At 40.2% G+C, this 13,625-nt stretch overlaps 1 protein-coding gene across 1 annotated transcript; it reads right to left on the bottom strand.

Annotated features, from left to right (window-relative positions):
- Nucleotides 1-6,808: 6,808 nt before the first annotated feature.
- Nucleotides 6,809-13,625, bottom strand: GNAT2 (G protein subunit alpha transducin 2). Its single transcript, XM_037826451.1, has 8 exons — nt 13,508-13,625; nt 11,687-11,729; nt 11,268-11,409; nt 10,396-10,553; nt 8,403-8,531; nt 8,164-8,293; nt 7,433-7,586; nt 6,809-6,999 (listed from the first exon to the last, which is right to left on the bottom strand). Exons 1-8 carry the CDS (start codon nt 13,623-13,625, stop codon nt 6,809-6,811), a joined length of 1,065 nt encoding a protein of 354 aa, XP_037682379.1.

Raw genomic sequence — 13,625 nt, 5'->3', positions numbered from 1 at the left:
TTTTTTTAGTCCTTCTGTTAATGAAAAATAGTTCTCCATCTTTTTTCTGCCTATATACAATTTACATTTGCACTATACCTACGTGAAGACCACCTCTACCCCACTATCCCAAATAATTTACCTAAATGCACATTCCTTGAGGACACAGGAGGCAATTAAAATCATTGGCTACAAATATGACTTTAAGTCAAAGTTAGCTGGATCTATCTCAGAGATTGAGATATAATTTTATAATTTATAATTTTAAAAAGGTGATTCTGATCATCCCTCAAGTTTGCAAAACACTAATTTGTTTTCTCATAGGGCCAGAATTTGGGGATGAAAAGTCAAATTTACTAGCCTGGTTTCAGAAGAAGGATTGATATTTGTAATCTAAGAAGCTAAAAGCTGCTAGTTATCTTTTCCCTGGAGAATGCTTGAGATTTGTGTTGAGTAATGTTTCAGAATTCAGGTGTCCAGCTTTTGACCATGTAAGAAATCAGCACTTGTAAGAAAATTAAAATTTAATGAATAAAGAACAGTAGATAGACCTTAGCAGGGAGAATTGCAGCAATTGCTTTATGTTGTTGACAGTCACATCTCTACCTATTAAAACCTCTTGGGCCATAGAATTGCCATCCATTAATCTCTGTGCAAAGAGGAGTTTTTCTGCTCCTTAATGGCCAATCTTCCCATCCCTTTTAAATTTAGCCTTGTAACAGATTTCACCACCTGGCATGAAAATTCCAAGAATATTTACAATTATTTATAAGTGGATTTTTGGATGACATTTTCATCTTGGAGAATTTGAATTCTAAATCTCTGGTTCAATGTAGCATTTTATTATTATTTTCACTGATGGATTTTTTTTTTTCCATGAGTGCTGCTTTTTTCTATAAGAATAGATTGACCAAATTTTAAGAAAAAAAATTTTCTTGCCTTATTTTTTATTCTTACATGTTTTCTATTCATGTTTTATTACATTTATATTTTGGAGTATTTAGAAATAACCGTTGGTTCTTTTAATTCATTCACCTACCTTATACTCTTGTATCCTGGCCACTGTTTTCTGATCTGTAGCTGTGACTTTCTTTGGACATTGCTTGCCTGGTTTGACTAGTCACTTCATATATTTATCCACTTAGCATGTATGACAAAGTTCTGGTGTTTCCTGTTGCAGAGCTCTCTTGCTCTTTTAGCAGTTACATATAAGATAAAGTCAATCTCTTGTTCCAATTAAAAACTTGCTTTTGATAGATTCTTAGCCTTCCAGATGTTAAAAAAAAATCATCTGTTCATTTCTACAAATCTCAAACAGCACTCATTTTCTTCAGACTCACTACTTGTGAAAGCTTTCCTTCTCATATGTAATGCTGACTAAAAACAAGGTGATCTTGGTTTTCCAGTTCTGCCAGGTTGTGTTCTACTTCAGGCTTCATAGTACAAATCAGAGATCTGACCTGGACCAGCCATGGCTCTCCACATAAGCTTTATGGCCATCATGTTTTATTAAATTGCTTCTAACAAGCACAAGAGAAAAAGCAGGCTGCCTAGGGTACTGAAATTGAAAGTTGATTTTGCTATCAACTATCAAGAAGCAAGAGGAAGGTTTAGAGCGGCACTGGAGAACTAACTTCTAGGATGGTCAAGGCCTTTATTCCTTTATCTTTGTTTACTTTTTAAATTGTTTGCTCATTACTCTTTCTGAGTTGCTTCTGCTGAAGACAGCATATTTCAGAACAAGTCAGGGCAGGGCATTTTTTTTCTCAAGTATTCTCAGGAATGAGTGATAGTAAAGAATATTATACAGTAGTAGTTCCCAAACGTGGGTTGTGTGATTCAGTAAATAGACATTTCCTGGCTAAACCCTGCTAAGTTAGAATGTCTGAGACAGATCTGGAAATCTGAATTTATACAATTCCTTAGGTGGTTCTGATCCAGCCAACCTTGGTCAACATTTGAGGACAACTGAATAGGTCTTAATGTTAAAGATCAATACAAATATTAAAAATAAACAACTTGAGTGGATAGATAACTTCAACATCACTAGTGGATGAATTAGTTATTTTTTATTTGCCAATAAGTAAGAATCAGCTTTTGTACATGACTTAAAGTGCCTTCCACCAAAAAAAGTTGGTATGAGGGCTATTTGGACAAAGGAACATTCCCACATTTTAGATACAAAGTATTTAGTTTTTATACAAAATTAAGATGAAACAAGAAACTTGGGGTATCCAAACATTTACTTTTATTTCATTTATTTCACTGCATTTGTTTATGATACACACTACATTAAAGATAAAATTATGTGACGGAGGTGACTGTAAGCAGTAATCTGAATATTCATTTGCAGAGAGCAAAGCTAGCTAGCTCTAAACTATATAATGGAAGTCTTTTTCAGAGGGCTTGGGAAGGAATTGGAAAGGGAAATGATTGAGGAGTCAAATGTAAGCCTTTATATTGCCTGAAGCTGATGTTTTCTCTTCCTGAAATCTAGTGGTAATCAACAAGATAGCAGAAATAATCAATGAATAATATACTCCTGGGACACATTATCTCAATGTGCTAGCATTCCCTAAGCCTGTAAGATCTTTGACAGCTGCAGTAAATACATTTTGTTTAACCTGGTTTATATCTTCTAACCTCTCCCCCACTTCCCCATACTGCCTTGGTTTATACTGACTAGGCTTATTTATATGTAAGAGAGATGCCCATGGCATAACAAAAAGCAAGAAGTTAACCTTTGTATTTGTATAGTCTAACTGTTCCTCCTTGCTCCTGTAGGATAAAGGTCCTGAGACCTCTCAGAATCTTGTGAGGTTGGAGTGTTGTTTGGAGTGCCGGGTTCTGGTCTTTTCTGTGCTTCCAACTAGCTATGAAATCTGTGCGGGTCACTTTCAGTCTTGTATCATTCACCTGTTACCCAGCAGTGGACTAAATTTCTCCCAGCTATGATTATCTATGGTTCTGATAAATAGAAGTAATATATTTGAAAGCACTTTGTAAATGTTCTTTATGATACTCAGGATAACCGCACTGCAAAAAAAAGTCATCTTCTAAGGCAATACCAACAGATACATTCATTGTAGCTGGTTGTCTGTTCTCAGCATCACTGTTCCCATATTCATTTGGAAGACCTGAAATGGAGTTCAGCTATAAATTGCTCTGAAATTTGGGAGGCAGGGTGAAAAGGTCTTTGCTTTGTTTTACCTTTATTTAAGTCTAGTTCTTGATCTTTTATTCATACCAATGTTTACTTTTTCATGGTCAAAAGGTAGAAAAGTTCCCTTCTGCAATCTGCAGTTCATTTGTTTTGACCTCACAGAAATGTCTTAATGCTTTTACCTAGCAGAAACACCAGAGGCTCTGGCACACTTGCAGTCCCTGGCCCAACACTGAAGTCCTGCTGGATTCTGTGCTCCGGGGGTTGTGCAGGGTAGAGAGGGCAGTGGGAGGTAAGAGCTCTTCACCCTTCACCACCTTCTCCACCCAGCATGGCTGGCACACTTTGGTCTACATCACATCTCCAAGTGTAGGGTGGGTTTTGAATGCTGTTGTATCTCTTCTTGGGGGATGGGTAAAGGATACCCTGATTCAGACTATTTCAGATACATGTAAGTGAATCTTACTATCAGAGTAGGAACTATTACAAGTAAATGTGTCTTGCTTTTAAGACTGAAATTTTGCACTTCATTCTTTTTTATCCACAGAAACAAAAACATATTTCCAATCATATTTTTATTTAAAAGAAAACTATCATCAGATTTATGTGAAATGGAGCCTAATTTGATTTGCCGGCATGGGTGTTCATTAGGGTCTCGGCCCTCCAAGGACTTCAACTGGAAATAATACCTTCAACAAACATTTATACTTTTGTGATTTCGTGCGAGTTCTACATTCCATTTGGAGAACTATTTGTGTGTAATTTGAAGGTGGTTTTGTTAAAATATCTATGATTTAGAGACGGTATAATAACTTAAAAAAAAAATAAGAATTTGTTTGGGGATCTAAGGAGCGTAGGAGCATGGGAAATTGACTTTGATTTTATGATTTTTTGTTTGTAGCAAGATGTATATTGAAAGACCTGGATTCAGAAGACCTGTTTTGGGTTTCTAGTTCTGCTACTTTCTGGCAGTATGATCTTGGTAAAGATACTCCACCTCCCTGGGCTTCTGTTTCCTACTTGTAAATTGCTAATGATGGGCCTGGAATATTTTTAAATTTCTTCTAGCTTTGTCATTCCAAGAATTACGATTGCAATTCAAGAAAATAGGGTTGAATATTTGTTTTCTACCTACTTTGTTACAAAAAGAATTTCTGATGGCTTGTAAAGGTACACAAAATTCAACAGTATAGTATAAATTTAAAAGGCAAAAGAAGAGAGATAAAAATAGATAACAGAGTATATGGCTTAATTTTTGTTTTAAGCTTTCTAGCAGCCATGTTATAAAAAGGGAAAACTTTCATGTACACAATCAAAATGCCCATGAGATAAAAAGAAGCCAGCTGTGTAGAAGTACGAATGCATTTGGTCTCTAACTCTTAACAGTGTAAGGTTTGGGAACAATCTGTTGGCGGTCCTGACAGTTAAGCTGGGGATAAGGGTTAACAACACCTTTCTGGAAGCCTATCAGAGCATTTGAGGGTGAAATCCTCTTACCTTTACTCAGAGGAGAGCCCAATCTAGGCCAGGAGTTTCAGAAAATTATTGTTGTAAGTACAGGTGAATGGATAACCTACAATGGTAGTATTCCATGTAGCCTTGCCAGAAGAGCTTTAGCTTGAAAACATTATAAGATGAATGTAACCAGATCCTTACCTCACCCAAAATAAACTTCAGTAAGCAGCTGTAGAATAGGTTGTTTTAAGCCCAGCTATTTTCCCCCCAATTCATCCTCCAGATAAACTTTTTTTGCAAAATGTTTCATACAAGGTGGCTTCTGTAAATTTGTTTAACAACCAGTTGAAAGTTGGGATGTCTACCAGAAAAACAGAGGAGGACTAAAATACAACCTTCCGTTTGTCCTGTTAGAGATTTTAGTTGTCCTGCCAAAAGACCAGTCCCACTGGCCCTGCTTTCCACGCTACTACTATAGAGTGGTTGTATATTGAACGTCAATTAACAAGGGAGCCTATGTTAGCTTTTATAGTTTTGGCCCAAAAGCAATTCCTACCTACGTGCATGATGATGGAAAAGTTAAACAATTTGGGGAAGTGAAGATGGAATAAATGGGATGAATTATGTTTGGGGCCTGACTAGACAAAATCATACCTGAATGAGAGTTCTTAACCTGGGTCTTCAAAGCTCCAGAGAGTCTACAGATAGAACTGTGTACAAAAAAAAAAGACTCAGAACCCCTGCATTTGGAGTTGAAGTGAACAGGTTAGTGATGGTTGGTACATGCCATTCAGAGTAGCCCATGAACAACTCTTGGGTTCTGGAGGTCTTGCCCACAGTTTTTCTTTGGCTTAAGTTTTTTAATTGGCAGTAGCTAAAGTAATGTCCCTTATTTTTCTAGTAATTCTGTTCCCAAGTTGGTTTCTTTTTAGGAAATCAGAAAGACTATTAAATGAATCCAGTTTTAACAGCTGCACATTTTTTCTTCAGTGTATTTCAAGCTCATATGGTTCTCTAGTATCAATATTGCTAGTAGCAGCGTTAAGTGTGAATGTGTTTCTGGCAAGAAGCAAGTTTTCATTTTAATTGACACACACTTTTATATACTAAATCTTGGATGCCAAGAGATTTCCTCACTAGTAGTTGTAAGTGCTAAATCTGTACTTGACGTCACCATCTCTTGTCAAAATATATGCACCCTTTCCCCTCAGAAGAGTTCAAACGAATAATTTACTTGTTGGAGAGGTGCTATTTGTTTTCAGCTAGCATTACATGGATGCAGCTGCAAAGACTGTCAGTGCCTAAAGTAAGATCCACTGCCTTTTTGTTGTGGGACATGCAGCAGTTGAAATGAGAATTTTAGGATTGTTCACTTGTTCTAAATTCTATAGTAGAGAAGTGGGAGCAAAAAGATCATTAATACTCTGAGTGGGAGTGTGTTGTCCTCTAAGTTTATTTAGAAAGTATCTTGTATAGCTGAGAAACAGTTATTTATAGAGTTAAAGGAAACTTATTCTGTCTGGCATACTGGGGTGGGGGGCAGAGGGATAATCTGCTTAATAAAGATGGTCATTTGTGTATGTGTGTGTTGGAAGCTAACAAACTCACATCTCCTATCCAGTGATGCATATGTGAGCTAAGGCACATAGAGGTCTGTTAACAAAAAGTAGGTGAAAGGTTTATCAAGATTTGTTTTTAGTTGTTTTTGCAGAGCGTATGGAAAGTTTGCTGTTTGCTTAGATGTTCTTGGGATAATTTGTTCTAAAAACTCAAGTGTTGAATTTTATAAAGGTCAGCTTTTATATAGGATTTTTTTCTTTGACTCTAACCACATTAGCTTTTGTGTGCCTTCCCTTCAGTTGTGTTTGTGATTCTCAGGATAACCCTGTGAAATAGGTAGGGAAGTTATCTTCATTTTATAGATGGGGGACTCAAGGCTCAGAGGAATGAAGTAAAATATTCACATATCTGCAGTAAGTTGCAGAGCCAGAACTGGAATCTGGGTCTTCTGACTTCTGGCCTCATGCTCTTTAAACTACACTAGTTATCCCACGTTGAAAAGAATGTATGAGGCATAGTTGCACTCATGCATACTCCATCTCCAAAGGAGAATGGATTTGTTCTTATCATGGTATATTGACCTGTAATTTTCTGTTTGAAATTCAAATTCCAAGGCTGTTTATAGAATGAATAACCGAAGAATGGTGAGGATTAGAAGAGTCCACAGTCCTTGAGGTTTTCTTTGATGATAATATCTGTAACTGCATCAAACACAAATTTGACATTCTGTGTGTCTGTAGCACAGGTCATGTGACTGTAGATTTCTTTGACATCTCTTCGCATGTTGAGGTCAAGGAACTGGCTCTTGATATAATTCCCTGCATCCTCATAAGAGTTGTTCCCTGATTTTCCAGAAAAAATGGTGAAGAAATTGGTTAAATTAACCCTTCTTATGCTCACTTACTTGTTAGGAGATTGATCCTCAAAAGTTTGGGTTAGACAACTGCAGTTTGGAGGCCTATTTTCAGAGGAAGGATTCTCTCCATTGCACTTCCAGTGTTTCTCATCTGAGCTGAACAATGAAATTGAAGGGAGAGGTCTCTCTCTCTATGTCTCTGCCCTTGGTTTCTGGTAGGTATAATTTGAACATTCAGTGATTCTCTTGCATCTGACATCTGCTCTATTCCAGAGACATGTGAATTAAAACCCTATAACCGAAAGCCCAAGTTTCTCCCTTAAGATAATTTCCTTTGGGTATCCATGTCATAGGGAATGAGGAAATCACCAGTCATTAGTAAGGAAGCATCACCATTGTCTCCAGCCCTTGACACTTACCATCATACTCTGGAAAACAGATGCTGAGATGAACTTTCTTGATTTTCTCTTCAAAGAGGTCCTTCTTGTTGAGAAAGAGGACAATGGAAGTAGCCGCAAAAAACTTGTGGTTACATATGCTGTTGAACAGGTGCAAAGACTCATGCATACGATTCTAATAAGAGGAAACACCACCGAAAATATCAGACTGGGCAATCTATCTACTTCTTTTTCTTGTTCCCCTTGGAGAAACCAGTGTTCCAAATGTAAAAAGAAAGGGAACCGCTTATCCCTTTTTATTGTGGTGGAGTGGAGTCAAACAGATCTGAGTTCCAATCCCCTTTCCATCATTTTAATAGTTATGCGACTTGAGGAAAATTATTGAACTTTTCTGAGCCTCAGTTTCCCTGTCTCATAGGGTTTTTGGGAAAGTTAAATGAGATCGTATATGTACAATGCCCACAATAGTGGCTTACCCTCTCTCAGTAAATATGGAGCTCTAAAGTGTTATCCCCGAAGCTGAGGAAGAAGAGGTTTTTCTGGAATTATTTGCATGAGACATTGAGTGGTCTGCTAGAAGACTGCTAGAATTTCAGTGCTAGCTGAAATCACCCAAGCTGGGACACTGGAATGACAACAGCCTTATTGGAAAGGTCAAAGGGGAGTTTCCTTTACCAAAGCCAAACAGATCTGAGTTCCAATCCCCTTTCCATCATTTAAATAGTTGTGCGACTTGAGGAAAGGCTACTCACCACTTCGTCATCTTCCACCAGCACCATATCATAGGCACTGAGGGCAGCACAGAAAATGATGCAGGTGACTCCCTCAAAGCAGTGGATCCACTTCTTTCTCTCAGATCTCTGCCCTCCCACATCAAACATCCTGAGGGAAAAAGCAGCTGTTCCCATAGATGTGCCCAACTTAGGACCCACATGTCTTAGGACCCACAGAGAGGTGTTATCTGAGGTGCCCCAGGGAAACTTGTACTCACCTGAAATTCAAGTCTTTGACTGAAAATTTGGTCTCAATGATGCCTGTAGTTTTAACTCTAGATCGTAGCACATCTTGCTCATTAGGAAGGTAGTCAGGGGATGTAATCCGGTCTAACTGGTTCAGGTAGCTAGAGAAATGGTGATTGGCATTGATGACATTAAATTTTCTACAGGCCAAGGCCAAGAGAGTTAAAGGGTCTTACCTAAAGTCACACACTCATTTGGTGATAGAGCCAGGACTGAAATCCATATTAAATCTAGGATTCTTTCCTTCAAACCCTCATGTGTAATTATAAAAGGAAGCGGGGAGTGGGCTGAGAGACAAGCCTTTTTGAGGCGGGGTTCCATCCCATTTAAATCAAGTCAGATAACTTGACCTTGGGTTTAGCCTGAGTTTTTCTAGACTCTTAAATGAGATTTAGTGATTTAAATGGGTGCTAAAAGTTCCATCAAGCGATGGGAGTGGATTAAAAGAGATTGAGACATATGAACCAAATGTTATACGTGGACTGTGTTTGTAACCGGAATCAAATTGGGGGAAAACATTTGAGATAAGTGGGAAATTTGAAGACAGACTTGGATATTTGATGATACTAAGCAATTACGAAAATTTTTAGGTATGGTGATACTTTAAGAGTCCTTGTTTTTTCTTTTTTTTTTGAGGGGGGCTACACAATGAAATATTTAAGATGAAATGATACAATATTTGGGATTTGCTTCAAAATAATCCGGTGGGGGTGGAGGTAAAATGAAACTCACAAGTGGCCATGAGTTGATAACCTTTGAAGCTATGTGATTCATTGTATTATTCTACTTTTGTTTGTGTTTGAAAGTTACCATAAAATAGTTTAAAGTTCAAAAAAAAGGGGGCCAAGAGGAAGGCATTTGTGAAGTGAGATGACTGAGAGGAGAAGGGGGTGGAATTAACACTAGTGCTTTGTTTATACCAAGCATTTTCATATTTAAACTTTTCATTTAACCCTCGTAAGCCTTCAAGTTTATATCTCCGTTTTAAAGATGAAGGAAAAATAGAGATGAATTAAATAACTTGCCCAGGGACAAGAGGCTTTGTGGTGTATTGTAAAAAATATTCAGCTTTGTAGTCAGGTAGACCTGGAAATCAAATCCAGTCTTGGCCACTTACCTATGTAACCTTGGGCAAGTTAATTAACCTCTCTGAACCTCCATTTTTCATTTCTAAAATGAAGCTAATAAAAGTACTGTCTACCTTGAAGGCTGACTGTGCAGATTAAGTGAGATGGCATATATGGTGCACCTAACACTGTCTCGGCCTTACTGAGTGCTCCATTAAAATGTGAGGTGGCAGAATGGGGCTTAAACACATATCTCTTTGATTCTTGAGTCCATACTGATCACTATAGCATGCTTCCTGAGCTAAGACTGATACTCTGTCTCTCATCTTTTTGGAACCAGCTTTGCAATGTTGGATCTCTCTGATCCCTGACCACCTTTCATTTGTTTGCCCTGGCAGTTTCTGTGGCACCCTGGCATAAGCTGCTGTGGGTGGAGGAGACTTTAATTTCTATTTAGTTGCCGAAGTGGAGTCTGGGTTACCAGTCAGATAATTCATACCTGAAAGGGCCATCATGAATCACATGCCTCCTAGGAGAGTGTAGAACTGCAGAGGTATCTTGGTGTTTATGGTTCTGAGAGTGGAGAGTGTGGCCTCATTAAGAGGACAGGGGCTGTGGCCTATTAGACAAGAGCACCTCTGTTTTGAGTTTTGCGTCTTCAACTTTGTACCAGTGAGCTGCTGCTCCAGTGAGTAAATGTAAGACAACAGAGTGGTGGAGAATGTGGCAAATGTCCCTATCTAAAGGTATGAAATTCAAGATACAGTAAAATATTGTGCAAGCCTAACAAAATAGGTCTGCAAACTGCATTCAGTTCATGCGTCTCCAGCTTTCAGTGCCTAAAATTTTTACCTGGATAAGACTTCTCATCCCACCCCCTCCCCAGTCAGAGTCTTACTAAGATGCGGAGTCATTGAGCTGGTACTCTGCGGCTCTGTCGAAGCAGGCTTGCACCCCACCATCCTTCCACAACTTCTTGATGACCTCCACCAGCTCGGGAGGCATGGTGCCCTCCTCAATGGAGTCAGCCAGGCTGTTGAGCTGTCGCCCAGCTTCCTGTAAGGCAGAAACCTGGCTGAGAACTACAGAAGGGTAATGGCTTTCCAGGAGGCTTCTGGAAGTACTGCTGAATGGAAAGCATTTTGCATTGCTCCCAAAGCCTAAGGTGGAGTCAATCTCCAGCAAAGATTCTACGCTAAGAAAACATATTGAGCTGTGTTTCCAAGATAAACAGGGTGGCAATATATCCAGCCCTAGAATGCCTATGGAATAGCAAAGATCTCAGGTGCTTCCTTTCTGGTGTTTCTGTCTTCCATCCTTAGTCTGGAAGTATACCACCACAAAATGTGGGTTCTCTGCTGCAGGGAGATTGGAAGTTTGAAGGCCAAATTGATCGTGAAATCAAGACGGAAAACAGGAACCCATCACCTTTGTTCTCTCAATGATTTAAATCTAGGAAAAGACCAGTACTAGAACTAGGGATTTGGCTTATAAAAGTTCCATGGCCAGGGCAAGGAGCCCAAGGGTAGCGATTTAAATGGTAAAATAAGACACAAAGGCAAAGGGAGTTGAGAGCGAATTTTGTAAACATTGATTATAAAGGTAGGAACTGCGTACTTCTCTAGGACTGAATAAAAAGATTTGAGGCTCAACAGGTGGGATTTGAGTCATACAATACTTTTTCTGACCCATCTTTCCTTATAGCTTGTTGGCCTCTCATCTGTTTCTTTTCCTCATTTGTCTTTCCTGCCTCCACCCTTAAACACTTACCAGTCGGCTTGGTTCAGCATAGTCGATGCCCAGTGTGGACATGGCCTGGATGATAGCCAGGATGGACTGCAGCACATTCCCATAGATGATAGACTTGAACTCCAGGCATTCTTCTGGTGAATAGCCATCCTGATGAATGATCCTGCAAGTGGCAGACACCTAGCCCCAGCTGGATCTCAGTAATGAGACCTAAGGGGTTGGAAATCTGGGGGTTTAAAAGATCACAAGAATCATGTCTCTATTCCTATGGCTGTCCCAAAGTGGAGGGTAAGGCAAGGCAAAGGGCGTGCAAATGAGGGACATTGGGAATCCTTTACATCTGGGTCTCTTAAGGCTAAAGAGCCCTTCATCCTCAGTACCTCCACTAGCTCCACTGACTTCATCCTACCCTAGTTCTTTGGGGTTTTGTTCTTACTCACTTCATCTGTTTGACGATAGTACTCTTTCCTGACTCCCCAGCACCTAGAAGGAAAAAATGCTTATGCTTCAAATTTCTACCAGTTCTCCCCAACCCTCCAGTAGATGACCTGTGAGAATTCCAAGTCATTGCTTGGTTGGGAACCATGTTAGGGGAAAAGACAGAGATAACTGCTGCCTTCAGTTTCTGCTAGCCTTGAGCTCAGACCATTCAATCTGGATTTAGACCAGAATTTCTCTACTTGGTCCTATGGACATTTGGGACTGGATAATTGTTAGCAGGCAGGGGATGGGGGTGGAGCTGTCTTGTGCATTGTAGGATGTTTAACAGCATCCCTGGCCTCTACCCACTAAAGGCCAGTTGTCACAATCCCTAGTTGTGAAAACCAAAAATGTCTCTAGACATTACCAAATACCCTTGGGGTGGGGGTTGGGGGACAAAATCTCCCCCCTTGGAGAACCGATAGATTCAGGGGAATTCCTTTAACACACTTCTCCTTTCTGTCCATTTTGACCCAGGAGATTGGTCTTAGGATAGGATTTCAGAGAGTTGAGTCACTTCACTGAAATACCATCTTTTCATCGTTTTGCTGGTTTCCTTTATTGACTAAAATGTCCCGATACCCTCATTCACACTCTCCTCCATCAAAAACCTCACATATCCTTCAGCTCTCCCCACAATCTATTCAACCCTGATGCTTCAACCACCTTCCACTTAGCCTGTGCTTGTTCCCTCTAAGCTGCTTATCCTGAACTTGGAGAAAGCTGCTTAGGTTTAAAAGGTCTAAGTGGCCCTGCCATCTCTGTTTCCCCTTGTGCAACCTCCTGGGCTCCTTGGATTCTGTGTCCAGCTTACAGAGTTATGTTCCTTTAGTGTGTCCTTAGAGGGCCGTACCACAAATCAGTTGGGAAAAGAAGGTTCTTTAGCCTGGTGCTCCAGTTCCCAGGCTCCTCATGGGTGTGGAGCTGACTGGGCCAGCCTGTTGTTTGCTTCGTAGAGCCCATCTGCCCCTATTAGCTTACTCTTTGGTACTATTGGTTATTTTCTAAGCCAGGTGTCCCAAATTCTTTTTGCCTTGATTCTATTTACAGCCAGGGTCTATTTCTCAGACTGACCAACTGAGGTGCTTTTCTTTTCTCAGCACAGACGGATGATCTGCTTAGGAGCTCATCAAGTTGATGAACCTCCCATCTGGCAGGAGCTTTAGAGACAGCCACTGAATAGAAAGCCAGGAAGGGACTACTGTAGATGAAGACTCCATTCCTCCCCAGCGGGGCTCCCTATTTTCAAAGATTTTACTCCTGAAAGCAAGAGGAAGGAGCCAGTATACTTGGGAAGAACCAGTGGGACTCTCCTTGGGACTATATGGTACTGGTTTTACAGTGGAACTTTTGAGTCCATTGGTGAGGGAAGGTCCTGTCCTCTTCTGATTCCTTGGCTCAGAGTTCTCTGACTGCAGATGGGGGTGAGTATCCGAAGCCCAGGGTTCTCGGTATTTGATTAAAGTCACAAGGAACTCTTAGGTTTGATTAGATTAGGAGATGAGTTGGTCCATCCTGGTCCTTGCACTATTCCTGGCTCAGAAGAACAGAAAAATTCCAGACTAGCTTTGGCATTCTAGATCAACTTAGGGGTGGCTGTGCAGGCCCCATTTTAACTCATCCCTAGACCTCCCAGTCCCCTAGCCTGAGCCTGGGTGGGGAAGAGGGAAAAACTGCCACCCCTCTTCCCATGGGGTGGGCTAGGACTCATCTGCTACCCAGGATAAGCCGGAAGGAGCAGTGCCTACTCCTTTTCTGGTTCATTGTCCCATCTCACTCACCCAGCAATAGCAGCTTGACTGTCTTGGCTTCCTTGTCAGCATCCTCCTGCAGCTTCTTTTCTAGCTCCTTGGATCTCTTGGCCAATTCTTTGTCCTCGGCACTGATTCCACTCCCCAT

This window comes from Choloepus didactylus, chromosome 2, assembly GCF_015220235.1.
Source record: "Choloepus didactylus isolate mChoDid1 chromosome 2, mChoDid1.pri, whole genome shotgun sequence".
Taxonomy (NCBI): domain Eukaryota; kingdom Metazoa; phylum Chordata; class Mammalia; order Pilosa; family Megalonychidae; genus Choloepus; species Choloepus didactylus.
The sequence above is the reverse complement of the archived record's forward strand: the minus strand, read 5'-3'. Positions and strand labels throughout refer to the sequence as shown.